The sequence below is a fragment of the Aethalodelphis obliquidens genome, unplaced genomic scaffold (genome assembly GCF_003676395.1).
Source record: "Aethalodelphis obliquidens isolate GAN/ISIS:26980383/991018 unplaced genomic scaffold, ASM367639v1 scaffold28, whole genome shotgun sequence".
In the NCBI taxonomy this organism is placed as follows: Eukaryota; Metazoa; Chordata; class Mammalia; order Artiodactyla; family Delphinidae; genus Aethalodelphis; species Aethalodelphis obliquidens.
This window is the reverse complement of record NW_020837972.1, coordinates 10,455,853-10,480,639: the sequence shown is the minus strand read 5'-3', so window position 1 is coordinate 10,480,639 and position 24,787 is coordinate 10,455,853. Positions and strand designations below refer to the sequence as shown.

The window sequence follows — 24,787 nt, the reverse complement described above, 5'->3', positions numbered from 1 at the left end:
GAACAGGATAGATGCCAGGCAGGGAAGAGAAAGTAAAAGAAAACACAGGAAAGACCACAGATCTGCAGTCACAGAATCTTGGAAGACAGAGAGACAGGAGAGCCAAAAGAAAAAAAAAGGAAGGGAAACAGAAATGGGTGCCCTGTCTGATGTAACCAAGAGGATTGTGCCTACCCCCGGAGGGAAGAAAGATGGGGAAACTGACCAAAGAGATTGATTCTGAAGCCTCCAGACCTGAGAAGAACTAGGCTCTTAAAGCAATTTGGGGGCGGGGGGCGGGCAGGGCGCGCCGAGGGAAGATGCGAAACTCCAGGAGGAAGGTCAAGCCTCCCAGGTCTGTGAAGTCCTCCTTTGGCTTCAGAGCTGCGTGTGGGAGAGTCAGGGTTTGGGGTAGCAGAGGAGTGCTAATGTGGGGAGGAGGGGGCTAGCGGCGATTTGCGAGAGGAAACAAGAGCAGTAACCTAGGCACTCCCAAGGGAGCTGCCTCCCTGAGGTCCGCGATAAGAAAATCAGGTCCCGGCTTAGGGGAATTGAGCGCAAAGGAGGATGGGAGTCCTGTAGCGGGCACCTAGTCAGTTTCAACGCTTGTCAATATTAAAAAAAAAAAAAAAAAAAAAAGCCTGGTATCCCATGAGCGAGGGGCACTGGGCAAAAACAAGGAACCGTCTCTGCCCAGAAAGCCCCTCCCCAGAAAAAGTTTACGTCTTGACCGACTCCCGTAGTAAACTTCTTAATTAAGCCTGAGATCTCCGGAGACACCCTGGATGTCCTTATGTCAACAGAGTTCCCCGTTTAGGGACACCTCGGACCGAAGAACAGCTCCGCGGCAAACGGTGGGTGAAAGTTTAAGAGGGAATAAGCGTGTAATAGTCCCTCGCCAGACCTCACACATGCTGAAGAGAATATTTACAGCAAACTTGCCAAAGTAAACGACCCCGCCTACCCACCATCCTTTCCCCTTCCACCGCCCCCCCCCTCCTTTTGTAAACTTCAGATAAACACCATTCGGTCACAAAAGGGTCGATTTGCCCCCTTATAGTTTGAGGCAGGCTGTGTCATAGGGAAAAGTGGGATCAGCAGAGGCTTCCCGGGGAATTCTTCGGCAAGACTAAGCATTCTCTGCCGCATCCTTGGCCTGGTCTGAGGATAGGTGACATGGTTGCGCGCGCGCGCGCGTGCACATACGCCATTTATTCTGAGGCTTCTCCTGCCCTTCCACTTTAAAATCCGCACTCATACTACTTCACTTTAAACTCTGCAGACGTCACAGATTTGGAGAGGTGTGTGTTGGGTTTTTTTTTTAATTAAAAAAAATTCAGGCCTACAATTATGTGAATACTCTTTGCAAAAGACGGAGGAATGCTGGGGGGACACCAGAAGTTCCGCGCGTCCTCTCGGATTCAAAATTTGGCCCCCTTCTCCCGCTCTTTTAAAGCACCGTTTCTCAGGCTCTGCCCAGGGGCAGGCTCCTTCAGTGTTTCCCGTCTGCCTTTTTTTGAACGTGAGGCGGGGAGAAAGACAGAGAAGATCGAGGGGGTCTGCGTGGAGAAAAAAAAAAAAAGACCGTGTAGAGCCCGCGGCTAGAGCCTAAAAGCCCGGGCCCAGGGCGCGCTGGCCTGCGAGTTCTCCCGGCCGCCAGGCCTGGCACAAGTCTTCGGAACGCGCTAGCCAATGTTTAACCCGAATGCGGTGGCCACCAGGCCGCTTTTGTTTGTTCGCAAATTAATCACCCAGCGCACGGCCGGCGCCAGAGTGGGTTTATCACCCACCGGGAGGGGGGCGCGGCGGCCCCGCAGAGACAAAGAGGAGTTCGCACCTTCCCGCTTTTGATCCCAAGTTACTGCGGCCTCCCTGCAAAATACGAGCCTCCTGGGGCCGAGTCTGGGAGGTCAGTCATAATTGGCGGAAGTTTGCAGACCATTAGCAAGATGTCGACATTTTCGATTCAGAACCCCGCAAACTTTCCTCTCCCCCCTCCTCCCTTGCGCGCTGGAGTGGGAGTGGGGGTCAGGAGTGGCAACTGGGGTGACCTCAGGGTTAAGTTAGAGCTACGGGCAAAAATAGGCACGTGAGGGAGGGGGCCGTATGAGAGGCTGAAATCAAGGCTAGGTCCACCTCCGCCGTTGAGGCCAAAGGCAAGTCGAGAATTTACAAGTGGAATCAGCAAGCTCCCCTCCCACGTCCAAACCTAAGGGAGGCCAGAATGCGGAGGACCGAGTAAAATGTCTCTCTCCTGGGCATCTGGACGCTTGGGGCACCGAGCTAGGGGGTGGGTCAGTCATCTCGTGGCTGCAGAATTACTTTCCTTCTAGTCGGAGCGTCGGGGCAGAGATTGGCCGGCGAGTGCAGGCAAAACCAGACCGGGGGTTTGGGGCCGCTCCTGAAAGCGCAGCGGTGAGGCCCCGGGCTCCGGCGGCCAGCAGTGTGGGGGAGGGGCGGGTTTCAGCCTCCAGAGATTCTTGAAACCCAGTGGTGACCTCCGTGGTCGGTGTAAGAAGGGGGAAGGCCTGGCTTCTCGCACCCTTCGGGATCGGGCCGCCAGGGACGCGGGAGGGGGGCGTTGTGAGCCGACACCCTGGCCCCCGCCGCCTCTTGCTCCACCACTGCAGAGAGAGGCCGAGAGGACGCCAGAGAAAGACCGAAAGGGAAAGAAAGGGGCGAGGTGGCGAGCCAGACGGAGTTCGCAGAACCACTCTATTCTCTCTGGTGACTTCAGGGAATTCTTAGCGCTGGCGCCAAGCGCTCTTAACCATGTGCGTCAAAAATGCGAGGCTGGAAAATCTTGTCGCCTCAAAAGTTCCGCCCCTATCTCGGCGCGGTTGGCCCACAACGGAACTGCATTTTCACCCCCCACTTGCTCTCGCTTCGGAGTCTGGGAGCTGGGGGCTTAGGGGGTACACGAGGCAAAATGTAAGAGAGGACGGTACTGGCTGTCGACACACACACACACATATCCCAAGCCTGGGGTTTCTTAACCCCCTAGGCCGCGCAGTCAACCGTTCCTTCGTTCCACTGGAGGAAGCTCCCAACTCACGAAGGGTAAAAGAATATTGTCCCCAAGATTTCCCTCCATCCAAGCAGGGACGGCCCAACTCATTGGCCCCCAGAAATGGGAAATGTGGATCTGGGGAATCCTCTGACCCGGACAGGGACCTGCGGTAACAGTTACCAATTCGGCGACAGGTCTGATAGCTAAGATCCGGTTACCTCCCTCCCCTTCACCCTTGCTGAGGCCCCCCACCCTACCTGAATTGGAGCCGGTCACCTCGCCTCTGGGATGGGGGCGTTTCACGATTTGTTTTACAAATTCACCCCCCGACTTCTGGCGAGATAAGTCCCCGGGTGGAGAAAGAACTGAGGCACCGAGAGATAAGTGCGATGCCTGGAGAAGATACAGGGCTGGCGCACCTCCCCCTACCAGCTCCTCACCGAGCCGGCCGCCGAAGGGAGGGAGGCGGCTGGATGGGGACAGGCCCAGAACCTAGTCCCTCGCTGCGCTCACTTTGTTCAGAACTCCCCTCTCCCCTCTGCACTCACACACACATTCAGGTGGAAAACCGGGAGCCCGATTCCAAATGGAAGACGAGATCTAAAAGGGCTGGTAAATGTATTTCAGAAAAGCCCGAGTCCGCCTCCCGGAGTCAGTTGAGCGCAGACCCGGGCAGCCGCGCAGGCTAAGTGTTTGCGTGTACGTTGTTTTCGCGGGTGGCTGGGTCCCAGTGGGCCGGCGCGTATTCGCGTACAGATGTGCTAGGAGTGTTTGGGTCTCCGCGCATAGTTTCGGGTGGGGCACGGTGGAGCGCGAGCCCCCACCAGCGCGGGCTGAGATCTGCCCGCATCCGTGTGCTCGGGAGCCCTTGAGCCCTGCTGCCAGGGAGACCGGCACCGAGAGACACCCGAGCTCGGGAGCCCTTTAGTGGCGGCCGGGAGGAGCTTGGCTCCACGTGGGGCTGGAGGGTGTGCAAGCCTGGAGACTCGGCGGCGCTCGCCTCTCCGCGGCGGTCGGCTTTTGTTGCGCCCGGCGGCCGGAGGACAGCTCGCGGGAGCCTGGGCCGTCCGCTCGGCTCGCCCGGGGCCGGGCTAAGAGGGTGAGCGGGAGAGAGAAACGGCCGCGGCGGCCAGAGGCGAGCCGAGCGCGCGAGAGGCGAGCGCCCCTGCCCGGCGCCGGGCGCGCTCTCCGCCTTCCTGGCCCGGCTCGCTCGCTCCCGCCTCCCTCCCCCGTGCTCCTTGCCCGGCCTCCTCCCTCTATCCCGGGCTGGATGACTGAGGCATTTCAGACGTGGGCTGAGCCAGAGCGAGCGAGCTCTGAGGCTGCAGCGATCTCTCGATAAGCCACCTAGAGGCGACTCGGTGCGCGCGCTCCCCAGTGGCTCCCCGCCCTCCCTCTGATCATGTTGACATATTCACAGGACAGGCAGTAGTACCGATGCGGCGCTGCGACGTTACAGTTTCCGACACCTTCTTTTTATAACTCGGCTCTATCCCCCAGCACTCGACCTGTGAAAACCACGCCTATGCAGCAACACAATTGGTCCGAAAGCGTCAAAGAGCCAATCAAGAGGCCTCCGGCTCTCCGCAGCCCACAGCAGAGCCCGACCTTCTAGACCGCTGAGCAGACGCCCGGGGAATTCTAGAGGCGGAGGAGGGTGGCGAGGAGCTCTCTCTGGCTTTCTCTCGCTCCCTCCCTCTCCTCGCGCTCCCTCTCCCACTCTGTCTCTCTCTCCTCTCTCTCTCTCTCTCTCCCTCTCTCTCTCTCTCCCTTCTTTTCATTCCCCTCCTCCCCCCTAAATCCTCCCTGCCCTGCGCGTCTGGACGCAGATTTAGGAAGCGAATTCGCTCACGTTTTAGGACAAGGAAGAGAGGCGCGGGAGAAGAGCACACCGAGATTCGGATTGAAACCCAGACACCAGGCTCGGAGCGGAGGAAGGAGGAGGAGGGCGAACGGAAGCCCGTTTGCAGTTCAAGTTTTGATAGCGCTGGTAGAAGAGGGCTTCAATCAGAGTTGTTGTTTTTTTTTTTTAAAGGAGGGAGACTTTTTCCGCTCTCTCGCTCGCAGTTCAAGCCGGTCTAGCGCAACTGCAGACGCCTCCTGCGAGCCAGAGGGAGAGGCAGAGAGATAGGGGGGCGGGGGAAGAAGAAGGAGAAGAAAAGGTAAAAAGTCTCCTAGGAGAACCGTTCGCATTTACAACAAAGAACTGGGGGCTGGAGGGGGACTGCCGGGACCGAGGGCTGGCGTGTCTATTTCGAGCCAAGCAGCAGGGCTCCGGCACGAGTCCAGACCCTGCTCGTTCCTCTCGCCTCGTCAACCGACTTCCAGGAGCGGCTTTTTGAAAACGCAAGACACAAGGACAGTCATCCGAGCGACTATGTCTCCTGATTTCTCGCCTTGCCCTCTCTAAAAGCGGCATTCCCCTCCCGAAAAGACACTTCCCCCTCCCCTCACTTTGAGGTGCTTTAGTTGTGATCCCCCCCTTTTTTGTTCTTTCGGTTTTTTTCCCCCCCTCCAAACTATGCGCTGCTGTTAAAAAACAAAAACAAAACAGAACAGCAGCTGCGGACTCGTCCCCGGCTGGAGCCCAGCGCCCCGCCTGGAGTGGATGAGCCTCTCCATGAGAGATCCGGTCATCCCTGGGACAAGCATGGCCTACCATCCGTTCCTACCTCACCGGGCGCCGGACTTCGCCATGAGCGCGGTGCTGGGTCACCAGCCGCCCTTCTTCCCCGCGCTGACTCTGCCGCCCAACGGCGCGGCGGCGCTCTCGCTGCCCGGCGCCCTGGCCAAGCCGATCATGGATCAATTGGTGGGGGCGGCCGAGACCGGCATCCCTTTCTCGTCCCTGGGGCCGCAGACACATCTGAGGCCTCTGAAGACCATGGAGCCGGAAGAAGAAGTGGAGGATGACCCCAAGGTGCACCTCGAGGCCAAAGAACTTTGGGATCAGTTCCACAAGCGGGGCACGGAGATGGTCATTACCAAGTCGGGAAGGTAAGCAAGCGGCGGGCCCCCTCCCCCCAACTACTGAAGGTTTCTTTCCTCCTTTTCTCTCTCGCCTCCCAGAACGGTCGGTTTGCCAGTTATTCCGGCTTAGAGGCAAACACAGTTCCCCCGGAACTGTGTACCAGGACTGTGTACAGAGACCTCCCCGGGCCCTGCCCCTGTGGTAGGAGATTTCAGCTTACCTGGGCGTCTGCAGCCGGCCGTTTTTCCTACCTGGGTCTGCATCCCGGGTTCCGTACAGGATAGGTAGAATTTTTTCAGTGCTGCCCAGACATCTCTGCAGGAAGAAAGAAAAGCACCCCACTGCAGGCAATTCAGTGTTTCAAACCTTTCTGGAACATCCTTGTGTCTTTGTAGATGTTGTATTTTTGTCTGGTTCATTTTACTGTCGGAGAGAAACACTTACAGCCCTTTTTGTTTGTGTGGTAGCAGGAGGCCTGGAAGGAGCTGCCCTGCCTTTTCTGCCCTCCAGCCTAGCCTCTGGGTCTGCAGGGGGCCTGAGCCTGCCCCTGCCAGCGTCAGAGAGAAACCGAAGGGCATTTGGGGTTTGTCCATACTGCTTCGTGTGTCTGTAATCGAGGGAGAGTTCAATAGGCAATTTTGACTAATTAAGATTATGTTTGCAGACCCAAGGAGCCAGTAGGAAGCCCCACACTGCTGTTTCATGTGTGAATATTATCAACCACATTTTACATAACGTTTAGAGGTCCTTGTCTGACCAAAACGTGCCTGTCACTTAAAATCACTGATTTTTTTTAAATGGCATCGAAGTCTACCAAGGCATAAAGTTGAAGGAATAAAAAGAAAATCCCTCTCTTCAGGTCTTTAGTTTTCTGTGTCTTTCCAAGCTAAACGAGGCCAAAGTTTGCCATAAAATCCTCCCAGAAGACACACAGGCAGTTTCACAGCGACCCGCTCTCTGCTCCCTTTTAAGTCAAAAGTACAGAATGCCAACGCCTCTGGAAAGTAAAAAGCAATTTGGTGGTGGAGTCTTGCCGTTTTGGACTGGCCCCGAGCAGTGGGGAGAATGTGGTTAGCGGCGCGATAGTCAGGCTGGTGATCAGGCCTGGGCGTCCACCCCAATCTACAGAATTCGTTTTGAGAACTCACCAAAGTACAGTTTCATTTCGCCAGCAGCGGGACTGCTGTTCCACAGCAGGGAGGGGTGCAACTTGACATTTCTTTTCTTGATACGTTTAACATTTTCTAATCAATGGGTGGTGGAAAATTCTACCTCGACTGACTGAACTTGACTAAAATCCTACCCAAACTGTTTACAAATAGACACCCAGAAAAAAAGGCAGAGGAAAAGGCAGAGGCAGGAATTTCCCTCTCAGGAGGGCAATCTATAAAGTCATACAAGAGACCACAAAAATTACAAAGAAATTATTAGATGATGTGGAGAAATCCAGTGCCACAATTCATTCGTTTTGAATCTTGGGACATTTAAAATAGAGCCATTTGAGCATATTTAATCCTTCTGTTGTGGAAGGAAACAACTTTGCATCCAGTCGCCCTACTCTGAATGGCACAAGCTCATCAAATGTAATCGAAAGTTTTAAATTTGATTTAAATATTTTAGGTAGAAGCTCAAACCCGGGAAACTGAGTGATATTTTTTTCTTTTTTTCCTCTCTCTTCTCTCCCCTCGTAGGCGAATGTTTCCTCCATTTAAAGTAAGGTGTTCAGGGCTGGATAAAAAAGCCAAATATATTTTGTTGATGGACATTATCGCTGCAGATGACTGTCGGTATAAATTTCACAATTCTCGGTGGATGGTGGCGGGAAAGGCTGACCCTGAAATGCCAAAGAGAATGTACATTCACCCCGACAGCCCTGCCACCGGGGAACAGTGGATGTCCAAAGTTGTCACTTTCCACAAACTGAAACTCACCAACAACATTTCCGACAAACACGGATTTGTAAGTTTCACTGCTTCCCTTGGACAAAATTTTCTCTTTCTTCTCTCTAGCAAAGGCAGTGCTTCCACCTTCCATGTAAAATCAAAGAGTTTCTCCCTCGCTCTCAGTTGCCAAGCATAGCAAACTTGCTCGATCCGCAAACAGAGATGGAGAGAGGATTCCAGGGTGTTTCTCTTCAGATAATGGAAGGCCTGGCATTCTGAAAGAAGTGAGGCTCACGTTCTGTGGCAAGTCCAGGTCTCGGTAACTGTTTGACCTGACAGGGAAGTTAAAAAGCAATCGTGAAGACGTAAAATCAGTGTCAAAGGTAGACGTTCGTAAGGGATTTGTTTTACGATATCAAACTTCTGTTTTGAAACCAGCCATATTGTTGCTTAGGGGAGTTTTAAGGTTCGAAGTCTTGACTCTGTTGGTGAGAGGGTGTGAATACAGATTTTGAAAGATGTTCTTCCCTTGGACTAAAAAAGAACTGGGCTTAGGTGAAAGTCAGGTTTACTGGAAATGAGACTTAGAGTTCCCAGTACAAAAATTGCATGTGTGTTGGGAGTATATGTATGGATTCAGGGAGGGAGTTCCTAGAAACTTTCAGGAGACTTAGATTGCTTGTAAAAGTCAAGCAAAGGACCTTTTGCCCCCTGCCCCTACGCCTCCCCAACATTTCAATAAAATAAACAGAGTGATAAGTGAGGAATAAGCAGAAAGATTAGGCCCAGGAAGACGTGAATGGCGCGGAAATATCTTCAGGGGGCAGGAATTGCATTTGAAGCCCTTGATTTGATTAAGACATAAATATTCCTCTCTAGAGTTCAGCCTTTCAGGGCTTTAAGTGGATTGGGCTCATCAATTAGTGGGCACTTAAAAGACTGAATCATTTTGTAAATTAAAATGCATGTTTTTCTCTATCTTTTAAGACTTTGGCCTTCCCAAGTGATCAAGCAACGTGGCAGGGGAATTATAGTTTTGGTACTCAGGTAGGCTAGGGTTCAAGGTACGAATCAACCTTAGATGGTGAGGGTGGGGGAGGACCCTTTGGAAATTGAGGAGCAATTTGGATTCTCCAGAAGATTACGTGGGGAGCTGAATGTTCCCACAGAGGTACTCCAAGGAGGTGGGCTCCGTACAAGCGTGGTGCCCTTCGGTGGGGTAGACGTCGGCCTGACAGGGGTCCTAGGGTCCTGTTCTTCCCACTAAATCCTCTTGTGATGTGTGTCTCTCCTCTTCCGGCCCCTGCAGACTATACTGAACTCCATGCATAAATACCAGCCTCGCTTCCACATTGTGAGGGCCAATGACATCTTAAAACTTCCTTATAGTACTTTTCGGACGTACTTGTTCCCGGAAACCGAATTCATCGCTGTGACCGCATACCAGAATGATAAGGTAACCGAAGTCGCTTTTCTTTTTAATCGTGATATTAACACCCACTTCCCCTCCCCCCTGTAAGCTGCTCTGGGGAGAGGATAAGAAAGTTACAAGAGCATTGGGATGGGACTCTGATTTTTCTTTTGTGATTTGACCTTCACTGGAGTTTTGCGGGGAAGGGGCACTGGCACACTGCAGAGGCAGAAGGAAAAAAAAAAAAAAAAACTTGACCAGCTAGGAATCCAATGCTGAGTGGAAAAAAATGCCACACTAACTTTGCCAGTGAGAAGCTCCTGTAACCACCCGTCCTTACCGTTGCCTGCCCCACCCGACCCAGGGCTTTCTCCTGTTGGTTTCAAGGTTCATCCTCTTCCCCTTCGGGAAGAAGGGTCGAGAAATCAGGTTCGAAAGGAACCAGCTAAAATTGAAGGCAAAAGCCATTCGGGATCTTGGGAGGAGAGTCCCAGCAGAGACCAGATTTTCTCCCCTAGCCAGAAATCCCGAGTAGCTGGTCTGGTTTTTATTACCTTTTACGCTGCTGTGTTTTTTATGGTGTGTGTGTGTGTGTGTGTGTGTGTGTGTGTGTTTGGAAAAACCTACTCTGATCACAGGGTCATGCTAATTGAGTTGTCTGAGGCTTTTGAGATGAGATGACCAAAGTCACCACTTCATTTGAAGGGTTTTTTTCTCCCTGGGCCTGAGGCCGGGGATTACGAGTACCCCCAAATGGAACAGCAGGCAGCACCTGGTATGTAAAGCTATGGTGGCCCGAAGGTCATGGGCGTGTGCACAGAGAGACATAGAGAAAAGTGAGTCTTGCTGCGGGTTCACCAGGCGCCAGCTTGGCTGTTAGCAGGCAGTTAAGGGGGGTGGGGGGTAGGGGGGTGGGGGGCACCTGAGGACCTCTGCCCTTCAACTTCTGAACCCTGGACCTCAGTGCCAGGCCAGCTCACTAGACGACGACGCCCTACATTTTGAATTCACTCTCACTATGGGTGGGTCCTCTGTGGCCCGCTGATGGGGGTGTTCCAGGTCTGCTTCCTTGGTCTGGAGACTAGGACATCAGGACCTCCTCTCCCTGCAAGAAGTGCAAGCAGGATTTATTCCAAGAACGAGAATCCGTCCAAGGGGCCCTTTTCCCACCTCTAGCGAACTCTGTATACATCATCCCCATCCCCGACCCCACCGCAGGGAAGGGATTTGAAAGATTACATACTATTTTTCCTCAGCGTGTAAAAATGCACGCACCCTCTAGACCCAGAATGCTGTGAATCTAAGTTGTTAACGGAATAATAAAAGATAGCATTTTTGATCAAAGCGGCCATGGGCCTTCTCCACCTAATGGCGGTGGCAGGGCATATAAATGAAAACAAATGTTTCCAGTGGTCATTCGGTCCTTCTAAATCTATAATTGTCAATATCGTAATTCCTGAAACACGCTCCCCCGACACCCAGCAAAAAAATCAAGTCCACTCCAGCACAAGGGTAGTGAAACCCCATAAATCATTTTATTAGATTTACAGAAAAGGTTGGAGGATGTGCTGTGTGTATGTTTGTGCGTGTGTTTGGGGGCAGGAAATCTACCATAACATATTTTATGATCATTGCACTGTATAAAAAATCTAAAGGAAAGCATAATTTTTAGATCTACAGGTTGCCCCTTGACAGCCTTTCCATTTCTAAGCCCAGGCTGTTGGCTGCCCAGGCAGGATCATTTCAGCCTGGAATCCCTGGTTTGGCCTCCAATGGGAGATGCCAGCCATGACACAGTTTGCTTTGGTTTTCCTCCTGGCCCCCTCCAAACTTCTTCTGTGTTCCCCTCTCTCTTTCTCTTCAACCTGGCCTATCCAAATGACTTCTCCTCCGGTGGTTGGAAGTCAGATTTCTAGTAGATTAATGAGTTGGGGGAAACACTCCCAGAACATTCTAGAAAATGAAGCCAGTGTCTCTTTCTTGCTTGTGTCTCCTTCTCTAGATAACTCAGTTAAAAATAGACAACAACCCTTTTGCAAAAGGTTTCCGGGACACTGGAAATGGCAGGAGAGAAAAAAGGTGAGCTGAGACGGTTGTTTCTCAGATAATTTAGAAGATCGCTTGTCTAGGTCCCGACACTCAACTGTTAGAAGTGGAATGCAGACACTTACCTTGAGAAGGGTGGGGGAAGGGCGGGGGAAGGGTGGAAAACAGTCTGATGCCCCTCGACCAAGAGCTTACCGATGTCGGTACACCACTTTCTCTGCCTCTTCCATGTTACCTTAAAGGAAGTTACCTAGGCCACCCCATAGAAAGATGTCTCTGCAAGAAAAGTATCAGGAATACAGATTATATGCAGATGCCTATTAATTTCTAATTAGTTTAAGTTCATCCTGGGCAGGTCCCAGGAAAGGACTGAGCCATTCACAAAATGCCTTGGAATTTTTGCAGTCTTGTCTGGCAAATACCCTCAGACAGAACTGAAGCCCCTGGAGACATCTATGGCCCCCTCCTTCTGTGGGGACATGTATCATTCTGTATTAAGCAGACAGCTGGTGGTATATAAAAGAAGCTCTCCCCTCCCCCACCCGTGTTCAAAGAATTTCGAAAATCCAGAAAATCAGCCCCAATTTTTAACCTATCCCCTGGGGGAGGGGCTGGGCATTAAGAAATAATTTCTCACATCAAAATAGATTTTTTTAAGTCCAATTAATGTGTTGGTGAACCGATTACAGTAAAGTGCACCATGAAATAACCACTCCTTCCCAATCTTAGCAACCCGTGCGGAGTTGGTCCGCCCTTTGTGTTCACTGCTTTGAGTCCTCTGTTCTCCTCAGTCTGTGAGGCAGGCTGCTCAGCTGTCTCTGGCTGGCTCCAATCTCCCGTCTTGCTCTTTACTTTTTTTTTTTTCATATCATGGTTTATTTCATAAGATGACTTCATAATTCATGTCTAATTCACAAGAACAAAGACTCAAACCCCTCCTGCCTTCCCGTTGAACTCTGAGGGTAGGGAAATCCAGGTACAAATGCATGATCATGAGATGGCCCAACCTGATATCTAGTGGCTCAGGGTCACCAGGTACGGTCCTGCCCCTCATGAAGACATTATCTTGCCATCACCTGGACCTGCAGCTCCCAAAGGAGCAATCGGTAACTCCTGGGGAGGTGTGAGAACTGGAACCAGTGAGGCCCAAAGTTGCTCTTTACTTTTAAACAAGATTTCACTGCCCCAGCCAATACCCCTTCCCTAATGAATCCCTCTGGTCTTGAATAAATACACCCAAAGCCTTCTTTCCCCCTCCCGTACCCCTGGGCGTGTGTGCGCCTCTTTGGAGAGGGTGAGGCCGCCCGAGGGGAAAATCCTGTTCTGATGTGTAACGCTCGGTGTGTGTGGGCTTCTGCCACAGAAAGCAGCTCACCCTGCAGTCCATGAGGGTGTTCGACGACAGACACAAAAAGGAGAACGGCACCTCCGACGAGTCCTCCAGTGAGCAGGCTTCCTTCAGCTGCTTCGCTCAGTCCTCCTCTCCGGCCGTCTCCACCGTAGGGACATCCAACCTCAAAGGTAAGTCTGGCCACCTCTGATTTCTCAGATTTCTCCAGCTCTTGGAAGCCTGAAGAGTTGGGGGCTGGGGGCGCCCACCAGGGAACCTGACCCCTCCAAAGCTTCAGATCCTTCTAGAAGTTTGTAAACAGGAGCCAAATCTCACAAAGGGTGATCAGGTGTGTCCCCCTTCCCTAAGTTCCTCTGAGAGCTCAGACCCCTTTCGCCCAGACACTGAGTTGGCAGGGAGGAAGGAGTGGTCCCAGCTCCTGTATTCCCTCTGGGTGGGCGCCTGGAGCATCCCTCTCTCTCTCTTTCTTTTTCCCACACTCCCCCACCCCACCCCTCCAACCAAGCAGCAGCTGACTTTTTTTCACTCTATCTTCAAACTCTAGGTTAAAATGTGTTAGGCTGGGGGTGGGAGGAGTCAGGGGATTTTCTGCCACCTGGAACACGGAAGGTGACCAAGAGAAATCCAGCTGTAGGGCCACCATGGACCTGTGAGAGAAGATGAAGCACTGAGAATCTGGGTTGGGGAGGGCAGGGGTGGGAGAGGAGGAGCTGTTCAAATCATCAGTTGGTTTCCTGTGTTTAAAGAGCAAGAACTATTTATTTGGAAAGACACACATGCTCTCAATAGGAAGAGACCTGTTTTTTAAGTGAAATAAAATGAGAGTTCTTTATGTCTTCAATCCATTCAAGCTTTAAACACAAAACGGGATCCCTTTTTCTTTTCTTTTTTTTTTTCTGGTAGGACACCCACAGAGGGTATGGTGGGAGCAAAAGAGAATCCGTGATTGTCTTCAGGCAGTGAGTGGGCCGCTTATCACCCATCTCTGTCTGCAGAGACAGGAGAAACAGAGAAGGCTCAGTGGAGTGTGTGTGTGTGTGTGTGTGTGCACGCATGTTGGGGGAGGAGTGTTCAATTCTGCCACTACCAATTCAAATGTCAGGGTTCTCTCCAAACAAATCCTTCTGAGAGAAATCCACAAATTTGTGGAAGGGGCTGCTCTCAATCACTCAGGGAACAAAGAGAGGGTAACTGGAAGGTGTTCCCGCAGTGAGTTTTATTGTAAGTCAGTTTTAATTTTTAAAAACTGAATGTGCAATCGAATGGGGGAAAAGGCCAGTAAAGGCTTTGTCTGACCTGGTAGGAGCTCAGTCCTCACTTGTGTAAAATAGTAAAATCCACTACCCATTTGGGGAAGGATCCATGGACGGAGGGGTGCCGCTCTATCTACATACTGGAAATTCGCTACTAGCTTGTTGCATCCTTCCACTAAAATTTGCGGTATCATCACTCCCACTTTGCAGATGAGAAAACTGAGGCGCAGAGAGGTTAAGGGGCTTCCTGGGGTTACACAGCTGCGAAGTAGCTGAGCTGGGATTCAAAGTGGGGAACTGGAATTCTGCTGGCCCGGGTTTCAGAGCTAACGCCCTTCTGCTTGGCTTTTGTTTCCCTCCTATGGCAGATCTGTGTCCCAGCGAGGGTGAGAGCGATGCCGAGGCCGAGAGCAAAGAGGAGCACGGCCCGGAGGCCTGCGACGCGGCCAAAATCTCCACCACCACGTCAGAGGATCCGTGCCGGGACAAGGGCAGCCCGGCGGTCAAGGCGCACCTCTTCGTAGCCGAGCCCGGCGGCCGGCCCCGGGACAGCGGGCGGCTGGACAAGGCGTCGCCCGACTCGCGCCACAGCCCGGCCACCATCTCGTCCAGCACCCGCGGCCTGGGAGCCGAGGAGCGCCGGAGCCCGGGCCGCGACGGCGCGGCCCCTTCCAAGGCCGAGGAGGCGCGCGCGCTGCCGGGCAAGGAGGCCTTCGCGCCGCTCACCGTGCAGACGGACGCGGCCGCCGCGCACCTGGGCCAGGGCCCCCTGCCCGGCCTCGGCTTCGCCCCCGGCCTGGCCGGCCAGCAGTTCTTCAACGGGCACCCGCTCTTCCTGCACCCCGGCCAGTTCGCCATGGGGGGTGCCTTCTCCAGCATGGCCGCCGGCATGGGGCCCCTGCTGGCCACCGTGTCCGGGACCTCCACTGGCGTCTCGGGCCTGGATTCTACGGCCATGGCTTCGGCTGCCGCGGCGCAGGGACTGTCGGGGGCGTCCGCGGCCACCCTGCCCTTCCACCTCCAGCAGCACGTCCTGGCCTCTCAGGTATTTATCAACCGCCTCTCCGGCCCCTCGTTGACTCTCGTTTGCCTGTCCTTAGATTCCAGACACTCACCCAGTCCCCCTGCCTAGAAGCTTTCAATAATAATAATTATTATTATCATCATCATTATTATTACTAGGTGTAAGACTTATTGATTCATCATAACCTCACACTCCCCACCAAAACTTAAAAAAATTTTTTTCTAAGTTAAGGGCTATTTCTAGCAGAGTAACTAGATGGTAATAACAGATAATAACTCTACACAGCGCTTACTTTGTGCCGGGTGCTCTTCTAAGTACTCGATCTATTCTGACTTAAGTGATCCTATGATCACCTCCACCTTCTGGATGAAAGGACAGAGATCAGAGATGTTGAGTAACTTATCCGAGGACACACAGCTGGTAGGTGGTGGACCTGAGACTCTACCCCAGGCAGTCAGTCAGATTCCAGGGCCTTTTCCAGAGGCTATGATTTTAGCTTCAGAGTTGAAATGTCTCTTAAATGTTTCACAGCCAACCCTCCCCCAAGACTTAGAGGAGGGAGAGACCATGACCTGGTAAGGGAAGTGACTCCCTGGGGAAGAGTTGATTCTTGAACCTCCAATATGAAGCTATTTTCCTGCTCCCCCACCCCTCGCAGGCCAGCCTGTTCCCCAAAGGGTTAATGGCTTGTGCACACGTGGGAAATGTCAGAGAAGGACAGGCTGGGGCTGTGGCAGGCTTAGCGGCCTGTGTATGGCTCAGACAGCTGTGTTGGGGCTCCAGCAGCTGGGGAGAAGTCTCAGGCTGCTGAAAATGCTCTGAACCCCGGTGAAAAGGTTCTATGGGGTTTTCTGCATGCCCTTGCCTTTTGTTTTGTCTGAGCGCATTCATCTCCCTTCCCTGAGCCAAGAGGCAGGCCTGGCCTCCCCCTCTGGAAAGAGGAGGGGACTGAGAAAAGGGCTGGCTTCTGCCCTTCCTCCATCCCTCCCATCTCCTGTGCTAGCCCTTTCTGGAGACCCTCCTGTCATTGGTGGGCAGGTGATAGGCGGGCGAGGGCCTGCCTGGGCAGACAGGTACTAATAGTATCCAAGGCAGTGGGTCAGAGAGAACTAACCCGGGCCAGGGTCCCCGGATTTTTATTCTGCTTCTGCCACTTGCTAGCTGAGTGAATTCCTGCACCCGGGGCCTACCTTAACTCAGTCTCTCCACCTGTAACACCAGCGTATCTGGGGCCATGTGATTGCTTGGTTCATGGCAAACACCCTTTACTCTTTCCCCCTCCATCCTGCCCACCCCCGTTTTCTTTTTGCTTAAGGATCTTCCCTAGATTTCTTTTTTTAAAACTTCTAGACTGGAGTAGGAGGACGGAGGGGTGGAGCGACAAGAATGAAAAAAAATTCATGTCCAATATTTTATGCCCTCTGGTTTTCACCCAGCTACTTTTGTGGGGTAGACTGTCTGTAGCCCCATTTAACAGGTGGAACAACTGACTCTGATGGGAGAATTTCCAACCGTCCTATTGGCCAGGCACCCTGTGTGAAGTATATTGCAGGCAGCAGCTCATTTCATACCCACAAAGTCCCCCAGAAGTATGCGAATTATTAAGCTTTTCCCTGGTTTTGCCATATAAGAAAGCTGAGGCACAGGGAGGGAATACTTTGGCCTAGGTTGACACAGCTCAGATTTGGACCTAGACACAGAAGTTTGAGTGTCCTGCTCTCTACCCCCCAGGGAGAGAGGTGAAGGACTCACCCAAGGTGGGGACGGGTGGGGGAGGGGTGGAGGATGAGGTTGGCTCCTCCCCACTGCGCAGAGCCTGGGCCCTGACTCTTCTGCCCCTGCCTTCTCTTCCTCGCCCAGGGCCTGGCCATGTCGCCTTTCGGAAGCCTGTTCCCTTATCCCTACACGTACATGGCCGCGGCGGCGGCCGCCTCCTCGGCAGCGGCCTCCAGTTCCGTGCACCGCCACCCGTTCCTGAACCTGAACACCATGCGCCCGCGGCTGCGCTACAGCCCCTACTCCATCCCCGTGCCGGTGCCGGACAGCAGCAGCCTGCTCACCACCGCCCTGCCGTCCATGGCCGCAGCCCCGGGGCCCCTCGATGGCAAGGCCGCCGCCCTGGCCGCCAGCCCGGCCTCGGTGGCCGTGGACTCAGGCTCGGAACTCAACAGCCGCTCCTCCACGCTCTCCTCCAGCTCCGTGTCCTTGTCGCCCAAACTCTGCCCGGAGAAGGAGGCGGCCACCAGCGAACTGCAGAACATACAGCGGCTGGTCAGCGGCTTGGAAGCCAAGCCCGACAGGTCCCGCAGCGCATCCCCGTAAACCCCTCCCCAGAAAAGTCTCTTCATTCCAGTCCAGTCCAGTCCAGTCTGCAGTGCACTTTGTTGGATGTCAAATAAACCACGGGCGTGCAGTGAGGTCAGCCCTTCTTTGTGAAGCCCTGTCTGGGAAGGGGTGCCGGACTCCCTGGAGAGAATGCGCTAGAAACAAGCCCTTTCTTCTTGGCGTGGTTTATACATCCGGGATCTGGCTCAGAAACGTCGGTTGCACTGAGCTCTTGGGGGTGGGAGTCAATGCCTTGGCGGCCGGAGCACCTCCTTCGAGGCTGGTCTGGAAGCTGTGGGAAGATCGAGGTAGCCAGGCCCCAGGAGGGGAGGGGTTGAAAAGCTCCCCCAGTGCAGATTTATATATATATATTTTTTTCCTTCACCGTGTCAAGTGGAAACAAATAAAATTGAAAAAAAAAGTACCGGGGACAAATGGATACATTAATATGATTCTGTTTGTGAAGATTAAAAACTTTCTAGTGACCTGCGTATCAGTTCTAAATAAATTACTGGGTAGCATTGTTTGGGGAGGGAAGTCCCTGCCATCCTTGTTTAGTCTCTATTAAGGAAATCTGTGTCTTTTTAATATTCTTGTGATGTTTTAAGAGCTATAGGTCTCTTTTTGCATGTTCCACAGTAATGTATTTGTGGGTTTTATTTTTGAATGCTTGCTTTTAGAGAGAAAAGGACATTACCCCTTACCCTTTTCCTCGATTCTCGACAACCCCAAGGGGGATGATTTAAAGGGAAGGGGGTGGGGAAAACACCAAAAATGAATTTATTTTATCTAAGCTCTGTAGCAGGATTCATGTCGTCCCTCTGACAGTTCTTTCTCTTTCCTGTATATGCAATAACAAGGTTTTAAAAAATAATAAAGAAGAAACGAGACTATTAGACAAAGTATTTATGTAATTATTTGATAACTCTTGTAAATAGGTGGAATATGAATGCTCGAAAAATTAAACTTTAATTTATTGACATTGTACATAGCTCTCTGTAAATAGGATTGCAGCTGTCAGGTTTTGTGGTTTTGTTTTCCTATAGTCAGTTTTATTTCAAGGTCACAGGATCGCTTTTAAAAGTAGAAAACACACTTTCTGCACCGACACCGACACACTTTTCAAAAGAGTCGTCTGCAAAGAAAAAAAAATTTTTTTAATGTCCAAAAGTGGGGAAAAGTGCTACTGCCTATTTTACCAAAACTTGGGGCGGTGGGGCTGCTTACCAGCCCCACCTGAAATCCCTAAGAGTGGTTCTGAGATTGCTTGCGGGTGGGGTGGGGAGTGCGGAGGCTGTGGTTTGACTTCATGATTTTTCTTTTGTATTTGCTAGTCTGATTTCTTCAAAACAAAGTGGAATTGACTACTTACTGTCTTCAGTGTTGATGGTGTTTTGAATTGGTGCCTATAGAGATATATATTCACAGTTCAAAAGTCAGGTGCTGAGAGCTGGTTTAAAGACAAAAATTCATGAAGGTATATTTTGTGTTATAATTGTTGATGAGTTCTTTGGTTTTCTGTATTTTTGCCCCCTCTCTTTAAAATATCATTGAAATTTCAATAAATTTTTATTGAAATGTCTTTGGGCCTCGTGTTAAGTGCTTTCTTTAGGGAACTTTACTGAAAGTGGAGAGTGGGCCTCTTTCTCTCCTGGCTTCCTTTAGCCCCTTCTCTTTGCCTTTAAATAATTAAGACCGCCCCCACTGAACCAAAATGAGATGTCACTCAAGTTACAAAACTAAAAACAAAAGTCCCTTACTCGGCGGTGGCGGCGGCGAAGGGAGCGGTTTCAATCTGAAATTACTTTTCCTTTAAATTAGGAAGCAAAATGAGAGACGGAAGGGGGGCTGATTAGAATTGGATAGAATAGCAATTTCAGATACTTAAGTTTTAATGGAAAAAGAATGCTCGCTCCCTAAGTCAGTGTTTCCCGCACGAATCCGAACGTTTTCGTTTTAGGCTCGCTCTCCCTTTGCACGTCGATATGGGAAATTGAAGTCAATTTCTCCCTGCCCCAGTGTGCAAAAAACAACAAAACAAAAACGAACAAACAAACAAAAACTAGCAGAATCTCCTCGTGGCCAGCCCCGGCTTGGCAAGGCAGCAGCCCTCCAAGCTGCAGGAGAAGGGGACGAAATCGAACGCCCCCCTGTAGTCCCCGGCGTCTCAGATTGGACCAGGCTGACCCAAGACACCCCTCAGAGGCCTCAGCCCGAATTGTGCGTGCGAAACGCGGCCAGCTCTGCGCAAACTTTGCGTCACGGGAGGGAGGAGGGCAGTTTTCCCCGCAAGGGAAAGGTAATTCCAGGGCGCATAGTTGACCCCCTCCGAGGGAAAAGTCACCCAGGAGGCTGACACCCTCCTCCAGTTCTTCCCTCCAACCAGCCTCCAGGCTGTTTGGGGAGTTGCCTTTTGAAGTTCGATTTATCTTTGAAACATTCAATAAAAAATGGTGAGGCCATGACAGTCTTTGGTCTCCTGCCCTCCCCACCCCAGCCTCGCCTCGGAGGTGTGTGTGTGTGTGTGTGTGTGTGGGGGGGGGGGGGGGGGGATTTAGGGAGGACGGGAAGGTTCTCCAGGCCTTTGCTTGCCCCAGGGGCCTTGACTTGAGGACGCAGCCGGAGCCTGCCTGGCGGCTGCCGCCCTCCCTCCCCTTCCCTGGAGCCCGCCAGCCCGGCCCCAAGTCCCTGTCACCTTCGGGCCCCTTGAATGGCCGACAAGGAGGACCCCCCCCTCCCCGCCCTCATGCTGTACTTGGAAGGGGATAGAGGTCGAGACCTTTTGGAGAGGGGGGCATAGCCCCTTCCATCTCCAACCAGGCACGTGGGGAGCCCCATAGCCTCTCCTGCGCTGTCTCCCGGGGTGGGAGGGAAAACATTCAGGGTCGGAGGTGAGGGGTGGGGGGGAGCTTTGCAAGGCTTGGGGATCTTTGGGGCGCTAGCTCCCCGGAGGGTCCGAAGATTTCCCGGGCGTGCGCCCTACGCGCAGCGGCCGCAGCCGACTGGGACTGGTTGTTGGCCCAACGATTACGCGCGGTGCCTGCTCCCCGGGAAGGTGGCAGTCGGCTCGGGGTGCTCGGCAGCGCTCTCCCCGAGCCGGGGGGTGGGGGATGGGGGGGCGAAAACAGCCTCAACCTCAAGGAGGGCAGGAATGCTCTTCTTTCACGGTCCAGATTTGCTCACCTCCTCCCCACCTCACCCCCCAAATTCTGGGACGGTGCTCAGACATGTATCTAGCCTCTCCCAGTGCTTGCCTTTTTTTTTTTTTTTTAAATCTCCCGTGTATCTTATTTGTATATAGTGATGTTAATGAGTAACTCTGGTGGCGCTGATGGACTGGGGGTGAGCGGCTTGCAATCTCTCTGGATTTCGTTGCCTATTACTCACCTGGCGCCGGTCGCAATCTCGCCGCGGGCTTTATGGTGGCGGCGGCCGCCGTGGAGGCCACTTGGGGCCGGCGCCTTCGCCTTTTTTTTTCCCCGAGCTTCGAGTGCCACCTATCTGTCTGGCTCGCGAACGCGCCCCGGTGGCCGCCGCTTGCTCGGCTCCCCAGTGCCTCCCGGGTTCCGGAGCTGGGACGTCTCACCTTTGCCCCTTCTCATCCTCGCCAACCCCAGTCCAGGCTCCCCTCCTCCTCTGCCCCCCGCGCCACCCCCCCCCTCTCACCCCAACGTCGGAAGAAGCCGCCGTCGTCTCTTTCCTGGATATCGCTTTCACTCCTGTTTGGGCCTCAGATGAGAAAAACAGTCCTTCCCGACTTCGGGTTTCCAAAGAGCCTTCGGAAATTCAATGAGGGGGATCCTCTCTCATAATTTTCTCCCAAGTACCTTGCCGCTCCGTGTAGAAACCTCTACCAGTTCCCCCGACCCTGTCGGGCAGGGGATAACCTGAGTTCATGCTGGGTAGATGGCGAAAGAAAGGATTCCCCCTCCGCAATATACACCACTGAGATTCGACCCTGGATGCAACTCCCCTTTGCCTGATTAGCTTTCTCTTTCTTTCTTTACAACTCTGTTTTGGTTTGGTTTGGTTTTTTTTCGGTTTCTACCCTGGCCGCGTCTACAGGGACGAAGGGCACATGGCTCTCGTGAGCAGCGGTCCGTAAAGGGCCCGGGCCGGGGTCAGCTACCGCAGCCTGCAGGGCCGAGCGACTTAGTGATTTGTAGATTTAAGGTGACAAATGCGGGTGCCGGCCTGAGCCCTCCGGCCCCCGCCCTTTGGGAAGGTCGTCTCCAAGCCGGGCTGCGCCCAGGCGTCTGAGACCGGCGGAGGGGGGAGGGCGCGGGCTTGTTTTTTTTGCTGTGCTCAGAGCCGCGGGTGAAGGCGTCCGGGTTCCTGCTGACCTCCCGGCGCTAATTGCAGGGGCCGAAGGGCGCGCTCGGCAGAGGCCGGGGTCACGACCCTGCGCTCCCTCCTCCCAGGTCTCGACAAGCCCGAAGAAGCCGGGGGTGCGCACGCGGGGTTGCGAGTGCGAGTGCGCGTGTGTGCAGAGCCTCCCTCTGGATCTGCGCTGTACTGGAACCCACCCCTCCTTTGTGGGGCGAGTTCCCGGCGCGTAGGCCCTTACAGAAATTCCATCCACGAAGGAAAACCCTTGTCCTGACCTTTCCCCTAAGCCAGCAGACAGGCAGCCGCCTTTGGGCGCTGCAAGAGGCTTCAAACGCTTCGCGTCCGTGCGCTTTTCTGCCTCGCTGGTTTCCAAATTTGACCTCACGGCAACCAGCCAAGAGAGTGGCTATTCGAGTGTAGATGCGAGGCCGCGATCGCGACCTGGCTCTTATACACATAGCTCTAGAAAGTTCATACCTATGGGTAGCTCTTTGGGCGTTCTGGGGCCAGGAGCTACAGGTGTTAGAAGTAGATGCGTGTGCGCGCGCGTGTACGTACTTGTGCGTGCTCCACCAGTAGACGTCTCTTTCAATTTGTATTTCGAAGTTCCTGCGCAAGACAGTTCCGGATGTAGATGCCTTTGGTTGTTTTATAATCAAGATGCGTATAATCAACATGTATATGTTGCAGATGTCGGCGTTCAAAGTACACGGAACAGCAATAATAAAATGAGCTGGCATACCAGCATACCAGGGGCCCGTGCACAAGCTAGGTACTCGGTTCAGGCACCCCACAAAAGAGATCTCCTTCAACACCGCCTCACAATTAAACCTATGGTGTGTGAGGACGACCTTTATGCCTTGTTTTACAAAGGAGGGAACTGAGGCTCAGAACAGTGAAATCACTAACCCAAGAGCACCCGGGACACTGTGTAGCCAGGATTCGAGACCAAGTGGGCCCCAGAATCCAGTGGAACCACTGTTTCTAGTTCAGGTGGAGATGTACATACCTGAGGTGTGTATATCCAAGACGTAGAGAAATCTACGGGCGTGTTCTGGATTTCGGTGTGCGTCTCACGCGCTTTTCATACGAGAACATTTTACATTTCTTCGGGCGTCTCTCGTGCAGTGAGAAAGTGCAGTTTCTATCTCGGCGTCCTTACAGAACATTTTACATTTCTCCGGCCCTCTCTCCCCCGTGCGGTACCGTCGAGGAGGAGACCGCACGCTCGGGACCCTGGTTCCCAGGCGGATGAAGCGAAGGTTGGCTGGTGACAAAACCCCACTTACAAATACTTGCGGCGGGGCCCGGAAGCTGATACAGTGTTCTCGTCCCGATCTGAGTCGCTAGGGACAGGGAGTTACAACCGCGCGGGCGCGCGCCAGGGCAGCAGGGAGACCACGCTAACTCCAGTTTCCCTCTCCCGCCGGGTGGGAGAGCGAGGCTTGGGCTTTGGGTGTCTCAGGCTTTTCACCACCGGCCTCCGATCCTCCCCTGCGTCCCTAGCACTTGCTGAGCTCCATCTGCCCGGGCGCGAAGGCCCGAGACTGCAGGTGGGGACCCTGCCGGCACAAGAATCGTTTATTCCTTCCTGGTTCGACCCTTCTCAGCTTCCAGGAACTTAAGCAAATTTGTTTCCTCGGCCTCTCGTTCTCTCAACTCTTTGGCCCCAGGTGGGAGCCGAGCGCTCGGCTAGTGGGGAGATAGATCCGCTAGAGGCGGGAGAAAGGATACGGAGGGCGCAGCCCCACGCAAGAAAGGGGGTGCCTGGTTATGAGACAGCGCGGCCCAGGTTCCCCAGCCTGGGCAACTGTAGGCCCCATGCACCCAAGGAGCCGAGGCCCGGGTCTGACTGCAGGCTGGGCGGGGAGGGCTGTGGGGTACGGGGAGGACACAACACATTGCTCGGGTAGGGAATAGGGACCCGTCTTCCTTGCGCCCAAGACGCAAGGCGCTTTCTGTCCCGCGGCTGGGCTGAAGTCAGGCGGCCTGTGCCGGTCCGATCGCGCAGCTTCGGGGCAGTCCCTGGCGGGGGGGGGGGGGGAGGGACTTAGAAAAGGGACATTGGTACCGTCCGAGCCGTCCGGCTCTCCACACCCCCCATCCCCCCAGCCCCCCAGCCCAACGATCCGAGTCAACCAGTCTATTTGAGCTTTTGAAATGCGATCCCCCGCGCCACTTCGGTTTCCCGCTAATGGCCCGGGCTCTGGTTTCGGGTTGGGGGATCGCACCCGGAGGAGAGGGGCTGCTTCCCCGGGGCCCGCGCCAGCCCGCCCCTGTCTAGGCGCTCTTCCCGCCGGCGCGGCGGGCCCAGGACGGTACGCCCCCTGCCCCTTCAAGGTCTCCAAAGCGTCAAGGACACCCAGGCACGGAACTGACACTCGTGCACTGACTTCCTTCTTGCCACTTTCGCTCCTTGCCGCCCACCCCAGTCCCCAGTGCGGGCGTCTTTGACGTCACTTTTTTTTCTTTTTGTGCCGGGACCAGGCACCCCTCACCTTCCCAGGAGCTCCAGGGGAGCACCCGCTGTCACGGCTCGTTACTTTAGTCGCCTCCACGCCCCAATCCTCCCAACCCGAGGTGTGAGCCTGTTACTGTTACGGAGCCAGCGTTACAGTGTGTCTGCCGGATGGTGTACCCACACCCCAACGCTGCCTTGTCCCAGGCGCCCCTCTCCCGAAGGCCTGCACCCTTTAGCTATGGACATTCTTTAGGGTGAAGGCTCTCAGCTGGAGGCCAGAGCACTTGGCTTCAGCGGATCCCCAGAAACCACAAAAGTTTGTTACTGTGCATATATGCAGATTTGGGGGGAGGGAACCTGACAATTTTCCTCAGTTTCTCAGACATGTCTGAACCCAACCAAATTAAGGTGCACTCACTGCTCTGAGGACAAAAAGAAATGGGGGGAGAGTTTAGGGTGGGTCCTGGAAACCCTTGTCTTGGCCAGGTCGAATTTAGCTTTAGGGACTAGCTCCAGCTCTCTCCTTACCCTTCTCACCTTCTCCAAGGACACAATTTCCTTGCTTATTTTGAAGCTAAGCTTCCAGATCCGGAAAGCCTCAAGCCTTGTCTAATTAGATGACTAATTAATGATATTAACTTATCAACCACATGATTATGAACAGTCATTATCACTCCCAATGACTTCTGTGTTAATTTCCTGTTGCTAAGGTCAACCCCACTCAACTAGCACAGGTAATCAAAG

General features: G+C 53.4%; 1 protein-coding gene across 2 annotated transcripts; it reads left to right on the top strand.

Moving 5' to 3' along the window:
- The first annotated feature begins 4,165 nt into the window (after window positions 1-4,165).
- TBX3 (T-box transcription factor 3) lies at window positions 4,166-18,835 on the top strand. 2 transcript variants are annotated; one of them, XM_027124676.1, is made up of 8 exons: window positions 4,166-5,986; window positions 7,652-7,919; window positions 8,831-8,890; window positions 9,153-9,299; window positions 11,257-11,333; window positions 12,664-12,821; window positions 14,273-14,949; window positions 16,789-18,835. In XM_027124676.1, exons 1-8 carry the CDS (start codon window positions 5,598-5,600, stop codon window positions 17,248-17,250), a joined length of 2,238 nt encoding a protein of 745 aa, XP_026980477.1. In that variant the 5' UTR covers window positions 4,166-5,597; the 3' UTR covers window positions 17,251-18,835. The 2 variants fall into 2 exon arrangements, with proteins under 2 accessions (XP_026980477.1, XP_026980478.1); XM_027124677.1 differs by lacking the exon at window positions 8,831-8,890 and having other exon boundaries at window positions 4,171-5,986.
- The last annotated feature ends 5,952 nt before the right edge of the window (window positions 18,836-24,787 follow it).

What these genes read in the sequence shown, in the direction of transcription:
- TBX3 (XM_027124676.1), top strand. Translation starts at nt 5,598, where the DNA reads ATGAGCCTCTCCATGAGAGATCCGGTCATCCCTGGGACAAGCATGGCC. An exon ending in TTTCCGACAAACACGGATTT is followed by an intron (nt 7,920 to 8,830) that starts GTAAGTTTCACT and finishes CTATCTTTTAAG; the next exon opens with ACTTTGGCCTTCCCAAGTGA. An exon ending in AATGGCAGGAGAGAAAAAAG is followed by an intron (nt 11,334 to 12,663) that starts GTGAGCTGAGAC and finishes CTTCTGCCACAG; the next exon opens with AAAGCAGCTCACCCTGCAGT.